The 19,023-nt window shown below is 40.5% G+C and overlaps 1 protein-coding gene across 2 annotated transcripts in view; it reads right to left on the bottom strand.

The window, feature by feature from the left end:
- The window catches only part of SUSD5 (sushi domain containing 5), a 40,980-nt gene continuing 21,957 nt past the window's right edge, over positions 1 to 19,023 (bottom strand). For both annotated transcript variants that reach the window (XM_085540467.1, XM_015854159.3), the window contains 2 exons: positions 12,846 to 13,034; positions 1 to 3,493 (listed from right to left, as the gene is read on the bottom strand). In XM_085540467.1, coding sequence (XP_085396593.1) covers positions 2,211 to 3,493; positions 12,846 to 13,034 — 1,472 coding nt within the window. In that variant the 3' untranslated portion in view covers positions 1 to 2,210. The remainder of the gene's footprint in view (positions 3,494 to 12,845; positions 13,035 to 19,023) is intronic.

Below are 19,023 nucleotides of genomic sequence, written 5' to 3'. Positions count from 1 at the left end.
TTTTCTTTCCCTTTTCTGTAACTTGACTTTTATTTAAATACCTCCAAAGCACTATGTTAACGTACACTTTCTTCTGGTTCATGAACAACAAGTGATTTCCGTGTCTCAAATAACATCCCTGTGTTGTTTATGTTTGTAATTATATTTTGAATCTCATTTTTACAGTCCAGTTCCTGAGACAAATGGTATTGACTTTTCATTTTGAATGATGCTTCACAGAACTGCAACACGCACTTGTACCATTCAGTTAAACAATATTTTAATGGATGTTCCTGTGTTTATTTTTCGACATATTTCCACAAGATTACACATGGCACGTTTTAGTCGAATTAAGTCTCCACAAAGTTCCTTAGTGCTAAATCCGTTGTCCTTTAAAAACACTGCTGCATAAAAGGAATAGTTTACAACAGAAATTCTATGTTATTTCATATTCTAGAATGCATTAAAAGCACAAAGTCATGCATATGTCAGAGAACACAGTATTTACAAATCTGTACAGTGTCTGCTGTTCTTTGTTTACTGTGGCTTTTGCCAGGCAATTCGATTTTTACCACTCTGAGGTCAAATTCTCCAAGATAACTTCTATCTGTTCTTTGTTTTCCTTACCAGCATTGGGATTGATGGCTATATTTGTGACAGGCCAAAAGCCGCACTCCATTTCACAAAGTCTACCTTCCATGGAGTTAGAGATGGTTACCACCTTGACTCAAAACAGATCATGAATGTGAATGAACTCTGCCAAGTCACTTTTTCTTACTCCAGCACTATGCTGTGCTCAACTTCTTGTCATTTTGGCTAAGGCTGTGCAGTAGAGCAGCGGATGCATTCACTTAGGACCTGGAGATTATTCACATTTGCTAGGCTTTTTCCTGGTCATTCAGAAAGGTAAGGAAGTACTTCATACTAAGCACATAAGAACTATTTTAAGAGGTTCTAGAAAACATATTCCTCTCTTTCCATGGCCACTTTCAAAACCATTTGAAATAGAACATGCTGTTGAAAAGACCTCTGTATTTGTATGCTAACATACAGTTTAAGAGTCAAGTTTCTGCATTTTATCAAGTGGATGTAAATTCTTCCTTCCCTAGGTTCACTTTAAGACCACAAAAAGCAGCATTCTATATGGATACCCATCTCCCATTGCCAGCCTTTGTCCCCTCCAGACACCTCTTCAGCTGATGAAAAAGCAGAATGGTGAAAATCAGTCATTGCACAGAGTTCATATGGCAGAAATATGAAACATGGCTTCGACTGCCAGTGGTACCGCTGGCTTTGAATTAAAATTCAGTATCTTGGTCAGTCACTATCGTGTTCAGAAAAGTGACTGACTTCAGGCTGGGCTCCCCTGCAAAGTGCTTCATCGCCGTCTGCTCTGTAATATGAATCTATTCATCGTAATGTCTGAAATCTGTGCTCTGAGTCCTCTTCTGCTGATATTAAGGGAAGAATGGCCCATACGGTATTCTCTGAATTCCAGGGAGGCATCATCATTTCTATAAAAAGATTAGTATAAGAATGGCACTTCTTCACTAAGACTAAAAGAGCACCTTCCATAAAAAATACCTTACCGGTTTTTGGCTTGTTAAATTCATAACACTGAAGAAAAGTACCTTAGTAATCATTGCAATACTATCCATTAAAGTATGGTTGCAAATAGTTTTTTCTTCTTAAGACACGTCAGGCAATAATTTGTTATGGTGGTTTATCCTGACTGGCTTGGTCAGGTTCTAAAAAAAAGAACAAACTCCGAATGTGTGGTTACTCCAAAAACATCCTTCTCCCCTCATCCCTTCCTTCCTTCCTTCCTTCCTTCCTTCCCTGTTCCACTGAGAGTAGTCCAAGAAGGCCCGACCAGTCCTGCCATTAGATTATAATCAGGTAGCACAGAAATTAATCAATTAATTTATTATTAATAGGAGCAAAATGTAAAAGCAGAACAAACTGTAGATGTCCTAGCAAGCACACTGTGTCCTGCTGATGTCTCCAAAAGACCTTTTGGCAAAACAATACAGATTCTTTAGTTTTGAAAGGTCAGATACGCTAAACTGCAATTTCAAACTGATGAAATCTCGTCTGTCTTCTGTGTTCTTTTAGCATTTTGTCTTCTTCTGCTTTCTGCACTGCTGGATTTTAGTATCCATGAGTCATGTGATCCTTCTAGCCTCGATACGTTCTTCTGATATCTAGCTTTTCTCCCAGAAGGCCCTTGGTTAGACTTTCTGCATTTCAATGTGTTGGTGGTGGTAGTGGTGGTAACAGTGATGCCGGGGCTGACACCTTCCATTTAGTTTATAGACAGAATTTTTCTGCTGCCGTTTCTTGAAAAACCACACAGCCAGTACAGCTGCAGCCAGTAACAAGCACAGGAGAATCACGATGACTGCTATGACAGCACCTTTACTTGACTTGGGACAATCCTCTCCTTCACAAGGTTCAGAAGTGGGGATTGGCTTTTCTCCAAGGCCCTGGGTGAGATTTTCTTGCTCATCAAATTCTGGGGATGATGTCTCAGTAAGGATATCTGGAGCAGGCGCAGTGGTTGCTACTTGTGCTGGGTTGGCTGTTGTTCCTTTTGCTTCTTCCTCAGTAGTGTGATCAAAGGGTCTGGCCACCACAGAAGTTTCAGACGCAGAAGTTCTTAAGCTGGTTACGTCCAACAGCAATGTTGTAATGGGCTCCTGAGTCACAGTTTCCAGAGCTGTAGTTGGGTGCTCCCATGCAGCATCATCATAACCTCTGCTCACGCTTAAGTCCTCCAGACCACTCACTGGTGTAAGTGGTGCTGGTGTCTCTTTGACCCTCTCATCATCTATACTGGTTGTTGCTGCCACAATCTGTGTTAAACCTTCCTCTGGAGCAGGGCTACCAGTGCCCAGTTTTCTGACTTCAACGTGATTTGGTTGGTCAGTTGTGAGGATAATGTCTTCCTCTGTTCCCATCGACCCATCAACTTTATCCCCCTCCTCTTCATCATCTTCTACCACTTCTTGTGTTACTGGGTAACCATCTAACCATGACTCATCAGTAATAGGAACTGTATCTATCTCTTCCTTTGTATCATTTGCTGTGAGAATGGGTCCAATGGGGAAATCCTCACTGTCATAATACATTTTGGCACCAGGTTGGTCGTAGACTGTCTTGGCTCCAATGTGGTTATCACCCTCCGAAAACTGTGCTTTAGCAGATTCGTCTGTCTCTTTCTCTGATTCAGGCTCACTGAAAGCCTCTGATGGAAACCAAAACAAGTTTTTTTGGCTTAGGAGTGAAACAGGGGATTCAGTTGGTGCCCTGCTTCCATTTTCAGAAGTATCTATGTCCTGAGTAACCCCTCTGGTACTTCCACTTCTTCCTTCCTCTGGCTTTTTACTGAAGGAAAGCTGCTCTTGTTCCGACTCGATTTCCTCTTTGCCATTGGTATGTTCGTTCTCAGCAATAGGTATTGATCTGTCATCGGGAAAATTATCTTCATAGTCAATATGTGCCTCAGTTTCATCTAGAAAAGTAAAAAATAAAATAAGATGCCAACATTTACTTTCTCCAGAAAAGCGTTGGACTCATTTGTTACAGTAGCCAAGAAGAAAGATGCAGCAAGGCATGATTTTCAAATAGTATTTTTAATTCAGTGTTGTTGCTTATTTGAAAAGGGGTGCTCCACCACAAACCTGATAGTCAAGATAATCATAGAATCACAAGGTTGGAAAGGACCTACAAGATCATCTAGTCCAACCGTCCTCCCATTACCGCTGCTAACCAACAGAGGGGTAGATTCATCACAGAGCTGGAGTTTGACTTAGAAATATTCCCCAGGCCTCGTCAGACCTACCGCTCACAGCAAAATAGCCTTAACTCAGGGCATGGAACCGTGTTTGAATTTGAATGAAATAATGTATTGTAATTTATACTCTTCTAAAGCCTTAGCCCAATGAAAAATTTTCCAAGCTAGACAGGGTGGTTGATTTTCAGCTCACACAAGTTTTACTCCATAGAAAGCTGATGTAATTGTGGAGATTTATGCTGGCATTAAAAGTCCAAGAAAATAGCGCCTTGGGATATGGAAAATAAAACAAACTGATTCAGGGTGAGAATTTTTCTTTTTAAGAGAGTGTTTAGTCTTTTGTGAAGACAGTGAAGCAATAAACCTGGCATGACGTGGGAAACAAGAAATTAATAGGAGAAGCTGTATTACAAATCAGTGCATTCATAAAGCCTTATCTTTTTTGCCTTTTTACACTCAACCAACTTTGAATCACATTTTCGTCTGGGGCCCACCTCAATTTCCGAATGAGTCACATTCTCCTTGGAGACTCCTTCCCAGACTTCTGGCACAGCCATATTTGGTCTACTCTTAAGAAAGATTAGAAATATTGTCAAACCAGTCTGACCAAAACCACTTAGCGGTGATACAGCTCACACCAGCTTACTTTTTGCCAGAACAGCTTAAGCCAGGTGCCAGAACAGAATGAGTATTAGCAAAAGGTATTTTTCTTGGAATAGCATCTGGGACTACCATAAAGTGAAGTGGTTATGCTGAGGAAAATAAAACGTGTGACATAGCCTGCAGAGAGTTAATACCTATGTGAAAGTTACCATGAAGGAGAAGTGGATCGCACACAAAGATGCCTGACTCAGCTTGCAACAAAACACAATGGAGCCAACAATGGGTCTCTCTCTTTCCTGGTCCTGGTCTCCTTGTCTGCTTGAATAGCCCTCTAGATCCTCTCCAAAGCAGGAAAAGCTTCCCGTGTGTAGGAAAGACAACAGACTGGGATTCCTGCTCTCAGAGCGGAAAGTTTTCTGGTAGGAATCACACTTTCTGAATTCACCCCTACCCTCTTTCCAATAGCAATTCAATGACTTCAGTTAATGACTGGAGGGTACTTCTGAATACCAAAGCATTGTAGCAACATTTTCATGAAGCTCTGTGTGAGCCATTGCCATGTAATGTTTATAATAGCCATCAAATGCTAGTCTCACTTTGTTCCTTTGTCTCACTCCCAAGAATTTTTCCTACCTGCCGCTCTCTTTGCATGGAAACAGTGCCTCACACCATTTTATCCTCTTAGCATTCAGATCCCTGCTAGAACATGGTGTCTGTTATGACTGTTTTGCTAAAATCCAGTGTTCCTCAGGACAGCCTACAGCTGCCTATTGGATATACATGAACATATATATATACATATATATATATATGTGTGTGTGTGTGTGTGTGTGTGTATATGTATATATAATATACTGTAACATCATAATGTGAGAACTCACCATTTACCAAGTCTACTGCTTATCACACCAATCTGTCTTCAACCTCTAATCATTTTTACCACTCTTTTATTTTTCAGACTAGAATACTGCAGCGGAGGACAAAACATTGATTTTTATGTTATGGTATTCTAATGCATGGACATACATCCATGAACAAATATTATATTCATTTGCTCATGTTATTTCTTCCGGAACTATTCTTTGGTCAGCAAAATGCATGGGCAGCTAGCATTCATCTTACTGACCAGTGTGGACTATTGGTCAATGATTAATGACTGTAGTAATACACTGTTACATATACTAAGTTCTGGCCCTCCAGTGCCTCTCTCCTGCAGAATACTTAGTCCTCTAGAAGAAAGTCCTGTGGAGACACATCAGGATGTGTGCCTAGGGAAACACAAGCCCTGCATCTATCAGAACATATTATGAGTTTGTTGAACCATCAATCACGTCCCCAAACCTGCTGTCTTTTGGCCTCATCTTGTATGTATAGAAATGAATTGGTGCTTTCTTAATGCTCAGCTGAGGAAAGAAAAAGCCCATTATAGTCTAAAGAGAGCCTGAGATTGGAGTTCATTATGCACTGCTTGTCACTGCATAAGGGAGTCTTGTTCTTTTTGACAATCAGATTGTGGCCCAAGCTGCAAAGCTGCTATAATGTATTTTCATATGCAATCTCCTCTATTTGTATAGTTTACAGCAAAGACTATCAACATAACTAATGTTAGCTTATGGGATGTCAGAATGAAAGCAACTATTGAGCTCTCTAACCATCAAAGGAAATACAGACCCCTTGCTCTGAAGCTTTGATTTATGTGATCCTGAATCGACTTACACAGTAATAATAGTCTATTCTTTCTCCTGAGCCTCAGACCTTCAAGCAGGGCTTGGACTTAGCATTTAGTGAGCTTGTGTTACCATGACAATCTTTTAAGTCAGCTGTGAGCGTGATTTTCCAGGAACAGATTGCACGACTTTTACACTTCCCTTTGCTCACCTCCTCAGCACTTTCTAGAGCTTTCTGGTTCTCTGAATTTCAGCCTCAGAACTGAAGGGCACCAACTACAGTAGATTCAGCTCCACCTACTATCCAAATAGTTGTAACCATTATTTACATGCATTTTAAAGACTGCTAGCAACTGATTTAAAAGTGTTTGCCCCTTCCTGGCCGGGCAGATCTGGTTTTAAGAGGAGCCAACGCTGAAATTAATTAGCTGGAAAGAGAAATCTGTCTATATATGGTTATCGTTAGATCCTGCCCCTACCATCATCCTCTGGCAGACTGAAGGATCAGTGAGTTTTTGCTTCACTGTCTGAGGGATTACTGAGGCTGAAATGAACATTTTCCAGTAACAGATGCTGAAATGGCATACTACCAAAGATGTGAAGCTCAATTAAAAGGTAAAATCCTTTTAATTTAGCCTCGTACTTTCTGGGAAGCATCTAGTCTCAAAAAGCTTTCATCTCCTTCAGCTTCAATCCTAATGTGAAAACAGCGACCAAACACAGAGACGGGCAAAAACAAAGAGTCTCATTTTCCACACTCCAAGATCAGTTTAATTTTTCTTCTAGATAGCATATTGGCATCCAAGCTCTATTTTCAGTGTTGCTATTTTGGACAACCATGAAGTGCACTGCATATTTCAAGGAAGTATTTTTGGAGCACAGGAAATTGAAACTTGATTCTATGTGGACCATCACCATAAACATTTCTACTTTATAAATACATCTTTATTCTAGGAATCTCAGAGTAGTTACAGCAAATATTAACACATTGGCTTCTGTCTGTAGGAGCGGGAAGGGAAAGAGCTTGTACATGGATTTGCCTAAGATCTTTCAGCTTTCTGAGACATGGCACCTTGAAGAATTATCCATTTGACGTGGATCAGGCTGAGGTGCACGGACACTCTTCTGTCAAGAGAGCCAGAGCACATTAGATACAGAATTGATGTTGCCTTTTTCACTTGTAGCTGTTATAAGAGGGAGGATGATTTTCAGTATGGCAGAAAACCTGCTAGCATAAATACATAACTCACCATATTTTTAAAACTAATTTAGTTTGGCAGAACTGTTTTTTGTCAGATCGATACTTTGCGTTAATCTAATATAAGCGCAGAGTGACAGACCTGAAAAGAGAACCCAAGTTTGTCATAATAATTTTGACATGCCTTGGGTGTATTTTTTGCTTATTTTACTTGACTGTCACAGCTGTCCCTTTCCACTTAAAATACATAAATAAATAAAGCATTCAGAAAGAAGATGAAAAGCCATGGACACGCTGTTTTACCTTTCCTACTGAAAAATAAAGACTTCAATGATGGTGGCTAGTCATGCTCATGCACCACATGAACATGAACAAATACTTCTCTTGAAAATTCAGAAAACGTTTGAAGTAAGGAGAGCAGGCAAAAATAAAAAGTCTAGGGGCTGTAGATGAAGCTTCCAGCAGTGTTCAATGTCACCCAAACCCTTGCTGTGCTGAAATCAGGTGCATGTCCTCCATGTGGAAAAACTAGACCAGCATTGGGTATGCAAGGAGAGCGCCCAAGGACTGATACTGGAGAGGTTTCTCAGATATGCAGAAGATAACACCTCTACTGTCTTAAGCGTATAGGTGAAGAAAAGAAAGGAAAAAAAAAAAAGCACAAACAAACAAACAAACCAAAAAGCTGTCAAAGGAAAAGGACAAAAATGAATTGTGCTCTTCCTATCCAATTTTAGATGGAAGGACATGGAGCTGCTGGAGCAGGTCCAGAGGAGGATCAAAGCACCTCTCTTACAAGGACAGGCTGAGGGAACTGGGCTTGCAACAGCTGCCCAGAGAAGCTGTGGTGCCCCATCCCTGGAGGTGCTCAAGGCCAGGTTGGATGGGGCCCTGGACAGACTGAGCTGGAGGGTCGCAGCCCTGCCCACAGCACAGGGGTTGGAACTGCATGATCTTTGAGGTCCTTTTCAAACGAAGATATTCTATAATTCAGTGAAGAGTCGGTTTGGTTTAGGTGCCCGCAGGGCACCCAGATCATGGCACATAGCATCTGCTTTCAGACTTTACCACAATGCCAATCTTCAGGTTATATCTTGTGAAACAAATCTGTTTTCTCCACAGAAATAGAAAAAAAAAAAATAAACTGCAAAAACTTGTATTTCTCCGTTCCCTGCTTAAGGTTGCTTTGTTGGGTTGAATACCCCTGTGTTTGCAGCTAGAACACAGCATCTTTTCATGATGAGAAATTGCAGGAAACACCGCTACGCAGAACCACTTTTTTTTCATTTAAAAAAAGAAATTCTTGATTAAAAATTGTACCCTCATGTGTGAATGTACATTAAAGCTGTTTGCAATACATTCTATCCTCAATTTTGATCATACCTTACTGTACGCAGAATCCACTTAATGTGACTCCTAAATGACACCCATAGCCAAACTTTGCCAAAGTATTTTGGAGTAAGTAGGCATTAATGCATAATACATTTATTTTTCCTTTTGATTGATGGATTTGCTAACTGGATACTCGTACATTTACGTAGCGGGTGCCAGAATGGAGCATTTCTATTCTGACTGTTTGAAAACTGAAGTGAGCTGATCATAAAGATGCTTCCATGAGCAGCTTTACACGCTGTGTTTAGCTGCTGGTGAGGTGATGGGTTCTTAGATCTGAATCTGCTCTGGGTGTGCAGCTGGGAACATAGAGCAGGCCCAATGCTTTTACACCAACACTGGAAAAAATACAATGACTGTTATTTAGACGGACATTCATCTTGGGAAGCTGTGCATGATGATGTGGGAGTTACCAGCAAGGGCCACATCACACAGCTATAACACCTGCAAATCTCAAGGTTGATGAAGCCAGACAATTATTATCGGTGTTTCACAAATGTGCTGGATAAAACAGCAGAGAACAGCAAGATGACTTGCCCATTGTCTCATCATCACCAAATTCAGGAGTAGGACTGACTTCTCTTAATGCTCTGATGGCCATTTTCTCCCTGTGATTTCATCTGCTCAAAGCATCAGTGCTACCTCCCTCTCCCAGCTGCTCACCCAGAGAACACTCAGCATCATGGAACTGTATCATCTTACCAGCCTCTAAGCATAGCACTTAGATGTTCATTGAAGTTCCTTTGTGATCATCTTTCCTCCGTTGTAAGCCGGTGAGAACAGAAACAGTGCTGTCTGCCAGCAGGGACATAAATTCTCCCTTAAGTCAGCTATTAGCCTTCATGATAGAGAAGTTATTTGCTTGCCTCCAAGCACTTAGAAATTGCTGTGTCTGCTGTCTCCTGGAGTACTTACACAATAATTATTCTCCTCTCTGCTATGACCCCAAAATATCTGTCAACTGTAAATCAGGCCTCTTTTAATTAAATTCCAATCTTTCTGTTCTTTTTGACTGAATTCTTACTTTTTATTTTAAATAATGAACCCTAGCATCAATAAAACACACTTCAGTCTTCTTGTGAAGCTTCCTTTCTTCAAGAATTGTGATTGGGAGGGTTGAATATGTAATTAATAATGATTCACAGGATGCGTATTTTCTACCCCAGGTCCTTAAAGTGTTTTAAAAACATTAATCAAAGGCATCCCCTCAGCATGAAATCTACATTTAAATCATTTTAGAAATCATAATCCTCAATGTAAAATCTGCCCCCAAGTTCCAGTGTTGATGTTTGTGATTTTACAGCCACACTTTCCTATTTCTTTTAAAAATATTTTTCTCGCCCCTGCGGCTGTGTGAAAGGCTGAGGCAAAACAGGGGAAACAGACTATTTATCCAGGGAAAACAGTGAAACACACACAACTTAAATGGCCCGATTCTTTCCCATCCTTACTCTGGTGTAAAACAGTTTTATTTCTACGTCTGATGAAACTGGCGTTTTCATAGTGAAGGAAAAAGAAGTGTCAGTTTGTTGCAGATGATTGTAGGAAAATCAGAACCACTGGGTTATCAGATGTAAATTCCCTTCTTCCCTTCTCTACCTCCATGTTACCCACCATCCCCTGCAGTATTTCACTTAATCATATGAATTGCTGTTAGCAGTAAAAGTTCCGGAAGCTGAAGTTGTCCACAAAGATGTCAGAAATGTTTTTGGTACCTCTGCACTAGTTGGATGGGTCTGAATATCTGGCTCCTTGGTGCACAAACACAACTCACTGCCACTCAGAGAGAACTTGCTGAACATTTATGGAGACCAAACAGTGGATGTGAGCACAGTGAGGCAGTGGGTTTTGCGTCTCAAGGGTGGCAGGAAAGACAAGCTGTATTCTGGATGGCCATGCATAGCTGTCACACCATGAAATGAAGAGCATTTGTTGAGACCTGCTGAACGAAAATGATGCCGAAAGTGACAGTTCTCTGGATCACATCATTAGTGGTGATGAGATATGGTGTTACTACACAGTCTGGGTAAAAATGGTAGTCCGTGGAATTCCAAATGAATTCCCCATCAAAGAAAAAGCTCAAGACACAGCCCTCAGTGAATAAAGTGATGTGCATTGTCTTTTGGGATAGAAAAGGGGTGATCCTTCTGGATTTCCTGGAACCCTGACAAACCATCTGGTCTGAGCGCTGCATCATGAGGCTGACTAAACTGAAGGCTTAAACTTTCAGAATTGAGACAAAGAGGGAAAAAACCTTCCTTTTGCAACACAATAATGCCAGGCCCCATGTCAGTTTGAAGTTGGTGAAGCACACTGCCAATCCTGGCTGGACTGTCCTACCGTGCCCACTGCGTAGTCTGGATTTGGTGCCTTCTGACTTCCACCTATTTGGGCCGATGAAAGATGGACTACATGGGCAACATTTTCCTAGCAATGCCATCACCACCATCACAGCAGCTGTGAAATAGTGGGTAACATCCACTGGTGCAGATTTTCAAGAGTGTGGCATACAGGCTCTTGTTCATTGCTGATGAAAATGCACACCTAATGGTGGTGACTACATTGAAAAATTGTGTTTTGTAGTTGAGAACTTGTTCTGTCAGGTGGTGTTATTGTGCTCTTTGTATCTGTTGTAGTTTCCGTGGAAATAAATAGGAGACATTACTTTCAGAGCGACCTACGTATAAAGATGTTTCTGAACTTTTGCAAAAGGCCAGCATTATAATTTCCTAGACTCTTTTTCCATTGTGGTTTTCATTTCTGATTTCTTTTTTATAAAAGCCCTATTCCTTGAGTCAAGCTAGTTGATAATATAATTCATTTTCATTGCTTTTAAGGGAGTAAATATCTGGGTAGCCACTGATCTGCTTGCAGAGAAATATCCAGAAAGCACAATATGTCATAAAAATTGTGTGCTTTTTAAGAAGGCAAATTAAAATATGAAACTTTTCTTTTTTTAACCTTTCCATCTTGCTGCCTAAATCTAATGCAAATTGTATTTCTGTAGGTTACTGCCACTCTGTCACGGTGTTCTACTGTGGTGTAGCCATTTCTCTTAACTTAATACATCTTTAATTTTCCTAACTTACCCAAATGAAATGCTGTTTATCATATATGTAAGTCTGGAAGTACAAGAGTGCTGGAACAGCTACTAGGGAAGGGAGAGCTAAAGCTAAGTTCAGCCAGAATGGTTTCCTATTAGCGGACAAAGTTGGGGGCTTAAAAGATGGACAACCACTGTACTACCCATTTGCTTCCCAAATGAAAGCCAAGAACACCTGAAGGACAGACAGGTCAATTCAACCTAGCAATGAGAAGGCACAAAACTAAAATGTTATAAGACCCAACCCATGTACTATCAGCAATTTTGAAATTGCTAACAGATGTTTTTGCAGATGGAGTAAGTTTCCCTGTCAGCACACCCCACTGCAGCTGGAGCTGCAGACACTCCAGCACCTTCACCATGATTAAGAAGCTCAAACAGCCTGAGGTTGGGGCTTGGATACTGGTAGCCATCTTGTGGCATGAGCTGCAAGTACTAAGTGGGAAAATATTGACTATGGGTTTGAAGTGCTCTTGAAAATATTGGTCTCCATCTCTATTAGGCATTTTCTCACTTCTGGAAGGAAGATCTTTTCTTTGGATCCTGAGCATGTGTCATCGTAAGAAGATATAAGGCTGGTGACCCACTGATAAAGCCACAGGCTGCCTCAGCATCTCTGTGGTAAGGAAAGATATTCTTTGTGTGTAGGCCATGCTTAGTGTCTTCTTACAAAAAGATAGCAGCAGCTTTTCCCTGTGCTTGCTTTGTGTTCCCAAAAGCAAGAACAAACACCGAGTTTTGATTTCAATAGCCTGGTCTGTAGCAACTCTGTGGCTTCGTGTGAAAATAAACATAGCAAAAGACACACAAAACCTTCATTGTGCGCTCCATCTGATAAACAATGTCTTTGGCTCACTGACACTGACTGGGCATGACTCCTCTCAAACTACACCGAAAGAAATATCTCTGATATTTGATGTAACATTAGCAGTAATCCCTTTCCTTGAGTAAACAAAGCAAGTGCATTGAAAAATTACAAACTTCATCCAGGATCAGAATGAATGCACACAAAATCATAAAGATGATCAAAATCATACAGAATTCCAGAAAGGGTCTGATTCTGCTATTAAATACATGGAGGAAGATTCTTCCCTGTGCCAGGCTTACCTTTGACACAGGCTTGCACCTGCCCATACCACTCCCCACAGCTGTCGCAGAGCAGCGTGAACGCCGTCTCCTTGTTACCCATGACGTACCCCTGGGCACAAACATACAGCAGCTCATCTCCCATTTCAAAGCCAGTGTGGCCGTGCAAGATGGTGTGAGGGAAGGACGGAGGATCTCCACACGGCTTGTCTGAAAGGAGGAAAGAAATAGGGTTGAAGAAATCTCTCAATGGTCTTCAAATGCAGTGCTAAGAACATGGCTAAAATAGCAACCTGAGGACAAACCTACAGAAACCAATGCATCTCATCTGGTTCACACTCTTACACTCCTTCATAACTGTTTTCAGCTGTAAACTGAAATTGCAATTGGGACAGTATATACTGGGCCATGGCTGTGATGCAATAACTGTAACAGATGTTACTGATGTATACAGTTATTGATGTGCAACACCAACACATCTAGAGAGGCTTTGCTTCCTCAGTCAGCCCAGATGGTCAGGTTCCACTATCTGCTTCTGCAGAGGCTTGGGTAGAATCACAGAATCACAGAATCACAGAATTACCCAGGTTGGAAGGGACCTCAAGGATCATGTAGTTCCAACCCCCCTGCCTAGCAGGGCCACCAAACATACGGTAGGCTGGGACTGGAAAGCAAATGCTTGGACACAGTAATTCTTCTTAACTTCAGAATAGCTTCTACAATTGTTCAAGACTGGCACTTTAATATCCATTAGATGGAGAAATGACTGAATCCATGGCGTGGAAAGGCCCAGAAAGACAAATCTAGACATGCTCCAAAGCAAAGGTTTGTTCTCAGATACTCAATTTCCCCGCAAGAGATTCCTAACTTCTATAAATGGTCACTTGTACTCTTCAACTTAACAAAATCCAGTGATAACTTAGCTTTGCCCTCAGTGAGCTAAATGTGTTACATATAAAATCTGATGTTATTTAATAATGTTTCTGCCGACAGCACCAAAAAACAGGAAATAAAAATTACGGCTAACAATATAAAAATGGTTTTCATTTTGCAAAAACCTGGTCTTACAAAGAAACCCAATAGACAAAGTCTGCAGTGTTGGTAAAAAGAAATTTTTATAATATTTTTTTTTTTCAAATCTGGGACATTTTCCAGCGATCCCAGAACACTTATTGACAGTAGAAGAAAAAAAAACAACAAAAAAAACAAAAAAACAAGTACTCCATTTGCCAAATTAACAGAAGATTCAAGAATCTGCTTTTGTCTTGATACAGTGCAGCAAAAATAAAGACTCATAGGCAACAGTTCAGGGGTTCTGATAATTATACAGGATATGGGAAACCTAGGGTTAGGTCAATGCCCTAGTATTGATCTATCCTGTACCCTGTTTGCTTGGACACAAAAAGCTAACTATTTAGTTGGCTATGAAAAGATTATGTTCCATGAAAAGACTTTTGTTTGAAAGGTGAAAACATGACCTCCTTCAGATTATGCTCCTTAAAAAGGGAAATGTTTTCAGAGAACACCTCTGCTACTTTACTGGAGCCTGCTTTTGGGACAGCATCTACACTGCATAGTTGTCGCCCTAACAACAACAAATGAACAACATTTCCATTGATACCACTTCATATCCACAGTTTTCAACGAGCAACAGTTTTGACTGAAAAGAAAACATGCTTTTTTCAATCCAATTTCTGCAAAAGCTCAGACTGTCTTGCTGGGGAACAAGCCACACCAGCACCATGGGCATCCTGCAAGATCCCCATTGAGTTCTGGAGTCCCCACCACCTACATGCTTCATGTAAATAAACACTTATGTAGAAATATGATGTGTTTACGTTGACCGTTATTTACCTTATAATGCAATGAACATCGTGCGATAAATATCCACGGTCTGTGAAAGCTCTTTTTAATCAGGGTCTTAGAAATTGATGGCTAACCACATCTCAACTGGGTATTCTGAAAAACATCTGCCACTAATTTAAGGGACACACTACTGAAGTCAGAGCTTTGAAGTCTATTCTCCGTACCGTACACATACATATACTGTCTAACACCTTCAGAAGTTAGTGGGAGTTATGCACACACACATGGACAGAAAAAACAAGCTCTTGAGGCTACACAAAGCTCAGTTTATGCACAGTCTTCTGGAGGTTTGGCATCTGAGGAAGTGAGGAGTAGTTAGCAGCTAATGCGCTTCCTGTAGGCCAGTAGGATGAATAGAGATTGATGTGGATGAAAGGAATAAAAAATATTTTATTGCCTCATAGGAAGGCTACAGACCCCTGCATTACATGTACTTTATTTATGCAGTCACTTTCATCTGTACAAATGGGAACTGTGTATCTGCTTTGAGGGAAGTATTGGTCCCAAGGCTGTGCGGGACAAATACATGTCAGAGAGTATTCTTATCTACAAAGCTTCGCTTGTCAGTTATTTGGCCAAAGGAAGCAGAAAAATAACACACTGACTAAATACATTTACATTATGTCAAATACATTTTAAAAGCACGTTATTATCTTCCAGGAAAGAGAGCAAGCTGAAGGGAGCCTTATTGCAAAATCTGGCAACAGATGTGATTGCGGAGAATAATGAGATTCCGATAAAGAGATGAGGCTGATGTGTAAATGGAAAGAAAAGGAGAAGTTAAAGATATCCCTGGATGGACATCGTGTGTGGAACTTTTCAATCTCTCTTATGAGATATTGCAAGGTAGTGTCTTTGCTGCAGAGAGTAATGCGTGACAGAGTAGACAGGACTAAGGGGGAACTGACATCTCTCAGATAAGCACCAGTTCCTACATTCACATGGCTGTGATCCTCTCATGTAAGAAGTATGGAAATGTTCAGTTGCGTTTTACAGATCCTCACCCTTCTGCAGTCTCAGTTGCTATGACAATTCCTTCTCAGTGCTTCATCAAACCTGCTTGTTCTGGTACAAGCACAGAAGTGATACTGGCCTAGCAGCTCATCAGACTGAGCCACATCTGGGGACACGCTTTAGGTTTTTGTTTGCAGCCCGCGTGCCAGGAGGTGGCAAACCTCCCCACTGGTGAAAGATTACATGTTCAGCCTGGAAACCCAGAATCCATTCCCAGATATTGTGGTGCTCACTCAGTTTACCTCAGAGAGCTCTGATGCCCTAATGCCAGCTGTGAGCAGAAGACTTGGTGGGTGACCATCTGGATGCCATTTTATGAAGAAGACATGATGCAAATTTCACCCACATATTGACAGTGAGGTCAGATACCTAACGGAACTGCTTACATGAATAACTGAGCTCTAGTAAGCAAGGATGGATTAGACTATGCAGCAAGAAATTATAGCACGGATACATGGAAATGTGAGAGTACATGGAAGAACCTCATGTCAGCACTAATTTGGCATAGACTGTGTCCCAGAGTGACAATCCCCACCACAGCCAATATACATGACTGGAATTCAGGATAGAGGCAACATCTAACAACTGAAAAAGAATAAATGTCACAGCAAGGATGCGAGTGTTTAGCAGAGATATGTTTGCCAGGCCTAGCAATGATTCTGGTGATGAATTTCTTGAATGACTTAACAGCTACTTTTTTTTTTTTTTTTTTACAAGGGATTTAATTCACTTCTCATTAACTGATTTAGCACATTCTGTCTTGATTGACCTCAGGGAATTACGGACCCTCTGAAGAGGAGCTTTAATGTCAAACCATGTGTGGGAAGGAGCTTGTGACGGATGATTTCTGGCAGTCAACATGAGACACTTAAGGAAATAACATCCCTCCTCATCAGTCCAGAAACATTTTCTCAATTTAAACTACAAGTAACTCATTGGTTTGTAAAGATTTTTAGTGACGCGTTGATATAATACTGTCCAGAGAAAGGACAACCAATTAGCTGAAAAAAATCAACTCAAAATAGATGCAGACTTCTGCTTCCACACCACCTGGCAGAGCTGCAAATCTACTGAAATCTGATTATCTACAATGGCGACTTTACCAATGTACCATGCTCTGAAAGCTGACACGAAACATCCTCTTTGACGTAAAACATTCCCTTTCACAACTGCCCAATTCAGCAGTTTTTCCAAAGAGACCACTGGAATTCATAGGATGTCATCTTGTCATTAAGAAACTGGAAAACACAACTCTTCGAGCTCAGCCCTGTGAAAGATGAGTGTGGATGTTTGTTTTTCTTCTTGATTGCAGAGACACTGAAGCGTATGGAATTTTTCATCTTGGATAAAAACTCTGAGTGCAAATAAAGTACAAAAATCAAACACAGGCAACATGAGTGCTGCTTATAAGCTACTGGCGTTAGGATGCCAATGCCTCTTTCGTCAGATAGGGCTAGCAAAGACTAACTTCATTTATTGGTTTAAATGACATCATCAGGTAGCTGGAAAATCACTGTCAACTATATGCAAAGCTCTGGAAAAGAAAGCTGTAGCAATAAAGAGAAAAAAAACTCATGTCCATAGGAAAGCGTGATAAATTAGAAGTGGCTTAAATGTAAAGCAAATAGTAGTTTGATCTCACATGTTGTTTTTTTTTTAATTCTTACTGCTGAAAAAGGCGAGCTGAAATAACGTACATAATCCATCAGTTTTTGATAGATATCTGGAGCCAGCAATCCTGTTTAACAAAGTTTGATTTGCATTTATGCTGTGAGCTACTACAATTTGCTGCCTGTTTACTTTTTTTTTCTATGATGGCAGCAAATCAAAGCCTGGCAGAACAGAGGTCTTGCTTGTTCCCTATAAATACCAGTTGTCACCGAAAGAAAGAAGCAGTACAACTTGAAAAAGGATGAACAAAGAGATCGTTCCTTTGTTGCATTAAAAAAAAAAAAAGGAAAAGTAAAAAAGCAAGAAGGATCATCAAGATGATTATATACAATTAAAATTGAATGATATGCTTTCTTAAAAAAAAGAAAAAAAAGAAAAAAAAAGTGATAGTCAAAAATCCAGTCTCTTGTTTTTCTGTTGTTCTTGCTTTCTGTCTCTTATACTTACAGGTGTTTGCTTGTGAGTTTTGACTGAGAACAAATACACACTCTTTGGGTCAGATCCAACTTGCATGTTCAGACGTCATTTTCAGAAGAGGCAGAGCCTACCATATTTTTAGGTAATTTTTGGCACTTGGAGTTGAGAGAGAAACTTGCTGATCTCAGATTACAAACGAGTATAGAACTGTCTTCCCTGTCTTCCTAGTGACTGCATGAAATAGTTGTTTCTGAGAAACTGAGGAGACAATTTCTCTGTAATGTGAAAACTACAGCTATACTCACAGCATTCATAAAACATAACAGCTGCATTATTCCCTGCAAAACATAAATCCTAGTATCAAAGGCTGCTGTGATTCTTTATTGTGTACACAACCAAATTTGTTCTGAAAGCATTAAAAGGTTGTATCTGTCTCCTCAAGATTTTTATGTGCAAAAGCCTGATCCCATAAGCATGTGACCACTGCCCCAACTGCTGGGGCATACTGAAGTATTTGCTTCAGCAATTCAGCTGAAGTCAATCATGGGCTAAATGATAATTGACTAAAGATGCATTGTAAATCAAGGCCTAAGAAGGCAATATTGTAATGATTCGTGCTAGAAGTTTCATGGTGGTTTGAGATTCCCTTTGCATAGCCCTAGGGACAGAAAATAGAGCTGTTAAGAGTCACCATCAAGGTCATTTCTGAAGAAGGGAAGGCTGATCTGACTGCTCCCTCCACCTGCCCTCAATCAGACCCCCTCTCTGAGCCTTCAGTTGACTTCAGTCAGCTTGGACAGAGAGGGAGAGCTGCTGAGTTTCTGCTTCGTTTGCTATTGTTATTTCTTATTGGATAATTACTTCCTAAAACTGAAAGTGGCATCTCTCAGATGTATGATGTTCTTTTGTCATTCAACTATTTCATGCCGCCTTGTGTGTTAGTGTACATTACGCCTGTGAGTGATGGCTGTTTTCTTTCTGGACACTGATCTTTTCATACCAGCTATAGATTGGGCCTTCCAGACACATAGCTTCACTTATGACTTTATCTCAAACATCAGCTTTGCATGCAGACACATACAGACTTTTTTCTGTGTGTGTGTGTAATCAAAGAGGGAGCCTTACTGTCATCTGGAAACATTTCTGTATTTAAGTAATATTTGATGAGTATTTTGGCACGATCATCCCATTCTGTCACCAGGAAACTCCCTGCCTTGAACCAAATACTTGT

This window comes from Coturnix japonica, chromosome 2 (assembly GCF_054131305.1).
Source record: "Coturnix japonica strain WE chromosome 2, WE-NBRP24, whole genome shotgun sequence".
Taxonomy (NCBI): domain Eukaryota; kingdom Metazoa; phylum Chordata; class Aves; order Galliformes; family Phasianidae; genus Coturnix; species Coturnix japonica.
Note: the sequence above shows the minus strand (reverse complement) of the source record. Positions and strands in the feature narration are given on the sequence as shown.